This window comes from Rhinolophus hipposideros (genome assembly GCF_964194185.1).
Source record: "Rhinolophus hipposideros genome assembly, chromosome: 8".
In the NCBI taxonomy this organism is placed as follows: Eukaryota; Metazoa; Chordata; class Mammalia; order Chiroptera; family Rhinolophidae; genus Rhinolophus; species Rhinolophus hipposideros.
Window position 1 is genome coordinate 54,996,428 of NC_138054.1, and position 7,157 is coordinate 55,003,584.

The 7,157-nt window shown below is 39.4% G+C and overlaps 1 protein-coding gene across 2 annotated transcripts in view; it reads right to left on the minus strand.

Annotated features, from left to right (window-relative positions):
- The window catches only part of C8A (complement C8 alpha chain), a gene marked incomplete at both ends in the record, with an annotated part of 62,964 nt that extends 58,190 nt beyond the window's left edge, over window positions 1–4,774 (minus strand). For both annotated transcript variants that reach the window (XM_081056484.1, XM_081056483.1), the window contains one exon: window positions 4,698–4,774. In XM_081056484.1, the coding sequence (XP_080912610.1) occupies window positions 4,698–4,774 (77 nt within the window). The remainder of the gene's footprint in view (window positions 1–4,697) is intronic.
- Window positions 4,775–7,157: the final 2,383 nt, after the last annotated feature.

A 7,157-nucleotide genomic window follows, 5' to 3' on the forward strand; every position in this document is an offset into this window, starting at 1 on the left:
CTCATTACAAGGCTCCAACCTTCTACCAGTGTCAATATGACCAGCATTTTCTCTTCTCATCCCAATGAACTTTTTAATGTAGTTTAGTTTTTGTTGATTATAAAAGTAATACATTCTCATTGAAGAGAACATAGAAAGGATTATAAAAGAAAAAGATTGCCCCAAGTCCTACCACCATTAATATTTTGTTTTATTTCCTTTCACTTTTTATTTTAATGACATACGAGGTCATACTGGGTATTGCATTTTCTATCCTGATTTTCCACTTGATATTGTAGCAGAAATGTAAACTATTGATGATGGCTATACATTGTTTCACTCCCCTAACATCAAACCATTAGATTATTGAGCACCCAGTTTTTCTGTGTTCTGAGTTATTTACTGAAGATTTATCCTGTAGAATGAGATGGCTGACTTAAAGGACACAAGTGAGATTTTTAAAGCTTAGGACACAGATGGCCAAATAGCTTTTCCAAAAGAATTGTATGATTTTTTTTTTCAATTACTTAAGGCAAACAGTTTTAAAGCATCTCCCAGCTACTGAAAACCTACTCAAGCAATAAAACATTTAATAAAGAGAACTGGGGTTCGGGAGTCTTTGTTTCTAGTCTTTAGTTGGCATGTGCCTTTCTGTGCTACTATTCAATTTTATTTAACTGTCTGGCTTTCAGTTTTTTTCCTCTGTAGAATCACACACGTTAATATAGTTCTATTGTAGGGTTTCTCAAAGTGTGCTCTGTGGAGCCCACTTCCTGAGATATGCACCTGAGATGGAAGAAGAAAACAAAAGTCACATAGTCAAATACATTTAGATAAGTTGCATACAACGTACTACTTTTGGATATGTTAAATGCCCAACAACATATTAAAGGCTCTGAGAAGTTCTGCATCTTAACTAACTTAACCCAGCATTTACCCAGTTTTATGAACACAGGTTGTTTCTTTTTTCATGTACTTTCTGTAAGACTATGTAATCCAGTAAAGAAATACTGATGTAGCAGAAAAGGGTTTAGAGTCCACCAAACACGTATTTAAATCCAGTTTTTGCTACTTACTACATTTCAAGTTTCTTATAGCTAAAAAACAGGGATAAGAGAACTTGTGTTGAATATGGAGTGAGATCATGTATGGAAAGCCCCCAGCACAAGCCTAACATACATGTTAGTTTCTTATCTCTAACCTTCTCAACCCCTACATGCTCATCAAATCTCTCCATTGTCGTCAAAAATGTATTGAATGCCTACTCTTTATAGATCTGTGGATAGTGTGATGCTTCCCGTCTGCCTATTTAAATAGGGTGTCATATTGCACAAAGGGCATAAAACCTTGAGTTGAACATACAACTTCGGAGTCAAATGCTTGACCCCAGTAGGTGGCCACCACAGCGATTTCAATCACAAAATAATTAATTAGCTACCAATCTTAAATCAGAAGGTCAGAAGCCCCAATCCCAATTATTGCCAGGGGGCCACCTAATAAATTGGCTGAGCTTATATTCAAAGCTGATTGTCACTAATTATATACTCTTGAGCCAACCCCATTCAGTTCCATGGAAATGACATCATGAAACTAAGTCTTTGAAAGTGCTGAGTCTCCAGGGACCTCCATGTTGCTAAATCCAGTGGAATGTATTCTGCCTTGGTCTTACGTGCCCTCCTTTAACCATTGCTTCCTTCTTGAAATCTTTCCTCTCTTGGACTTCTTCGGCACCACACTTCCTTGCTCCCTTACTACCTCAATGGCCAGTTCTCTTTGACTTCTCTGAACACTGGAATTCCTCAGGGTACAGCTGTGCCTTTCTTCTTTTTCTGCTTTATCTCACTCTTAAGAAGGCGAGATCCATTTCCTGGGCTTCGCATATCATCTGTATTAATGCCTCCTAAATGTAGATCTTCAACTTAAACCATTCCTCTGAAATCCTGTTTTGTTTATCCAGCTGCCCATTTTATATCTCCATTAGGTGCTTGCTTCTCAGGCACGGCAAACTTAATGGCTCCAAACCCAAACTTTTGATTTTCTCCTTTGAACCAGCTCCTCCCTCAGTTTTACCCGCATCAGTAAGTGGAACTACCAAAACATGCAATTGCTGAAGCCAGATACATAGCAGTCTTTAATTCCTTCCTTTCCCTCGCCTCCCCCTTTCCCTAATATCCAGTCTTTGAGAAACTTCTGTCAATTTTACCTTCAAAATTTATCTCAAATATCTTCTCTTCTGCCTATCTCTACTGCCCCTCTCCTAATTGAAGGCACTGTTATCTCTCACCCAGATCATCACTGTTATCTCTCACCCAATGGGCCAAGATTTTCCACTTCACCTTCCTCCGCTCCCTTCTCGGCACAGCCACCAGGATGACTTTTTAAAATTAGAAATCAGCTAATATCCCTTCTCGAGTTCCATTTCTTGGGCTTCGTGTGCCATTTATATTAATGCCTTCAACCTAGTGTTTGACCACCCTCCCATGTTTCCTTTTAGTTTCTTTGTGTTTTTATTATGGATAGACTAAAATCCAAATTCTTCACCATGGTATCTTCGGTCGTCTGTGATCTGGGCCCTGGCCACCTTTTTGACATCCTCTCCTGGCACAATCCCTTGTTTTTATGCTTCTCCCATCCTTCAGGTCGGCCAATGGGAAGAGCCATTTGCCACAGAGGACTCGAACACATGCTGGTCTCTCCTCTGCTCATCCTGTGGTTTCTCCTTACCCTCCTTCATATCTCAGCTTAAACCCCGCCCCTTTAGAGAAATGCCCCCCCTCTCACCCAGCCAGCCTATCTTCAGATTGCTCTGATATCCTCTATCAAAGGGCCCTCTTTGATTCCTTCCTAATATTACAATTTTTGCTAAAACGGTTTGTTTACATGTTTATTGACTGACCCTATCAATGCACCATAAAATGCCATGAGGGCAGAGTCATTATCTGTTTAGTTCACCACCTAGGACCTAGCATACCTGGAACATTTAATAAAATCTTACAGGAACCCTAACATTGAAAACATATGATATAACTTCTGCATTTTAATGGTAAGCTTTTATTTTTTATAAGCTCATATTTACCGTCTGCTTATTATAAAGTCTTAATAGAAAAATGTGGTTGTCTGAGAAAACCACTTTAACACAATGGTGATGATATAAGATTTTATTTGGGGGGAAAAAAGGAGTGCCATTGTTAAAAAATTTTTAAAGTTTGAAATCACTGACCGATCTAGAAAATCCATGACAATTGGCACATTATAAATTTGTTCTAATTTTTGTCAACCATCAGAGAGAATGGAAATACCCCAAAATGTCAATAACAATCACGCAACACCATTGCCAACAGCTTTGACTGAATGCTTACTAAGGACGAGGCATTGTTCTAAGTACTTTTCATGCATTTAATTCTTTCTCTTATTTTCCTCCCGTTTTATAGCTAAGAAAACGTAAATAACTTGCCTGAGATCACACAAATAGTAAATGCCAGTGCTAGAATTTGAACCCAGTCAAATTACTTCACCGTGTAGTTTCCCATTTTCAAAGCTAGGGTCAGACATGCCGGCAGTAGACTCGAAGACCTCATGATTTCCTCCTTCAGCACTTTAGAAAGTATTTAATTAGCTCTCTTTTGCCTTGACTTCAAATTTGCCTCTTCACTGGTCTGTCTTATTTGATAAGTTCATCAAACATCAAGACCCTTTGTTCATTTTCAAAAAGGATTACAATGATAAGCTTTTATAATTAAGAGCATCTCGGCAGAGATTTCCTTTACCACAGCTCTCTTGCCTTTATCTTCTGATTATTAGAGATACATTTTCTGATTTTTTTTTCTAAATTGTATTTGCTTTAAATACAAGTTGCAAATTCACTACTTATGAACACGTCTTCCCCCTGTTCTGAACTGTTACTTAAAGAAAATCTCATCTCTCTTGCTGTACCATTTAAAAACAATGATGATTCAAAATCGAATCATCCAACAAGAATTTGAATAAAATAATTCTAATTACAATCTTCAATGTCTGGAAGTAGGGACTGCATTAAAACTGTCCCAAAGGTGAAATAAGGGGCTGTTTAAGCACCAGGAAGTACTTAATGTTGAGTATAAAAAATCATGAGGCCAGGTTAGAAAATCAAGGGAATGGAATGGGCAAAATGCAATTTCCATATGAAAATACCACTTCCATTCATTACCTCACACCAAAAGGTTTCTATGAAGTGATGAGCATCTCTGCAGTATCCTGCCTTTCCCCAGATGGTTTTATATAACTTATCTAATTTTATCTTCCCCCAACACTATGAGATAGATACTCTTATGATTCACAAATAGATAAAAAGAGGTTAACTGTCCAACATTACTCAAGAGAACTATTATTTATTAAGCTGAGTATATTTTATATCCAGGATTGTATTTCATGTTCATTAACTCTTACAGAAGAGACATTATTATTCTCATTTTACAGATAGGGAAACTGAGCTCAAACAAATTGATTTTCTCCAGTTTACTTCCCAGCTCCTGAACATTGGAGCTGGGATCTGCACACCGGCCCCTGAGACTCCAAATGCACGCTCTTTTCACTGTCTCCTAGTCTTTCACTGGATTGATAATAGCGTGAAAAGAAATCCCATTCCAACCTAAACAGCCTGTTGCAAACATGAAGGCATCTTAGTTCCCCACCAGATGATTTCTATGTGCAAGTTTTGCAGAGACATATGGCTGACTCACCAGTTCACCTTCTCCTCTATGGTTCCCCCAGGCTGACAAGTCATTAAAGACAAGATGAAGAAAGCAACAGCAAACATCTCATTGAGAAGCCACCACCTTATATAACCTAGAAGCAATAAAACAATCTATTCAGGGAGTTGGGGTCAACGATGTCTACAGCCGGAGCACATAAGATCTAATGTTTGAAACTAATAAAACTTACTCAATTCTCATCCGGATGTGGTTAATTAGTTACTAGGTTATTGATTAGCCAAACACCCTAAAATCCCAGACACCAAAGGCCGCTGTCCTTCAGACCTTTTGAAAAACACTATCCATATGATTGAGGAAAGGAAGATATTTCTTTAACCAATACCAGTTTAGCAAAGGGATCTTATATTCAGAACGAGGCATAAGCCAAACCAAGATACAGTTCCAGAATTCATGGCCTTTTGGAGGGGCTCTTGGACCTTCTGAGGTCAGATCAATTTGTTTTGCAAGACTGAAACAAGGCTAATACTGGTATATCAGCTTAGCCATAAACAGCCAACAAAACATAGGAAATACTGTTACATGGAGGTTCTACAATGTACTACCAAACATCTGGCCTGAAAAACGTGGGTAATTGAAAGGACTTTCCACTTTTCATCCAGACGTTGGATATCATTAAGAGCCAGCATATTTGTGGCTTGAGGGGACCAAATGCCTTAAATGGACACCTCTAGAAGCATTCTCTAGGATGACAGTAACAGCTACACATCTGGACTGATGGTACCATGCCCATACTCACTCTTTTACTCTTTCAGTCATGATGGGCATTTCATAATGTTTTTACTGAAGATGTCGGTGTCACGAGAGGTGTTACACCTGGACACCCTTGAGGTAGCTCAGTGTGGCACCTCTGAAACCCACTTTTTTTCCACCAACTCCCTAGCCATCTCCCTCCTTCCCTTTCTATCCCATCCATAGTTCAAGTTTCTGACTCTCCTGGGGAGTATAGCTCAGGTTTTCCTCCGTCAGTTCTACAGCTGTCCTTGTGGGGAGCAGATCTCTCCCTAAAACAGTGGTCTCAACTAGGTGTGATTTTGCCCCTCTGGGGACATTTGGCAATGACCAGAGATATTTATGGTTGTCACAACTTTGGAAGTTGTGCTACTGGCATCTAGTGGGTAGAGGCCAGGGCTGCTGCTAATCATCCTACTATGCACAGGACAGCCTCCCACAACAAGGAATTATCTAACCCAAAATGTCAATAGTGCCCAGGCTGGGAAACACTGCCCCACAAAAAGTCCAGTCTCCCTTTCCATTGGCCCTTGTAATTGGGGTGAATTACTTTCCTACTTTTTACACATAGGCAATGTCATCCCTGATGGCTTTCTCCTCACCTCAGAGCCCAGCAGCATTCAGGACTCGTCCTTAACCTCTGCTAGCCTGTAGCAACCTCCACCGCTCAACATGGTCCCTTCCGTTCTATCACATGTCTTCTGCACTATTTTTCCTCCAAGCTTCTTTCCTTCATTCTCACTGTCTCTGATCCATTTCAGAGCATCGGCTGTCTCTGAAACTATCATAGCAGACTCCTACTGGGCCTCTGTTTCTCCTCACTCCAAACCTCCCTGTACATTGTTGCTGAATTCATCTTCAAGGAAACTGCCTCCAACATCGCTCTTGTGCAAAGAAACCTTCAGTGGCTCCCTCATTGACCGTAAGATTAGAAGTCCAAGTTCCTCCGTAAATGGGCCCAACCTATCCATGCAACCTTATCCTCTACAACCCTCTCATTATCCCCCACATTGTAGTCCAGGTTTCCCTTACCTTTCTCACTGCTGCGACTTTACTCATGCTGGATGGACCCTCTACCTGAACTTCCTTTATCCATTATCTTCTACCCGTCTGCCAAATGTCTTCTCAAATAGCAGGTCCATCATGGATCCTTGGGTATGGCCCCATCTGGAAGAAATCTCCTTGTTATCTTCGAACCTTATAAAGACATTATAAGCGATTTTCATTTTTGTCTCATATTATGTTTTTGCAGGGAAATGGGGTATGTCTTGAGAATGAAAGTTTCTTTAGGGTATAATCTGTGTCCGATTCTTCTTTATAAATACCTATATCACTTACTACTAAATCTTTAGTAAGAAATATTTGTTGATTGAGTGAATTAGCAAATGAATCAATTAAAAATAGTTTACTATCTCATAATACCTTCAGATATATTTTCTCATTTAATCCTTAAAATAATCTTGTGAGATAACTATTTTTATCATGAGGAGAATTCTGAGAGACAGTGACTAATGTGGAAAATGGCAGCACGATGTACAGAGTAGCAAGCCCTGTGCCTGCCACGACATGATTTTAAAAAAAAAAAAATGTCAAATCTAATCTTCACATGGAACTTGAAAGGCCAGTAATAATCGTGCTGTTTTGAAGATGAGGATATTGAGTTTCAGAGCGGTTAAGTAATTTGCCTGCAATCCCATA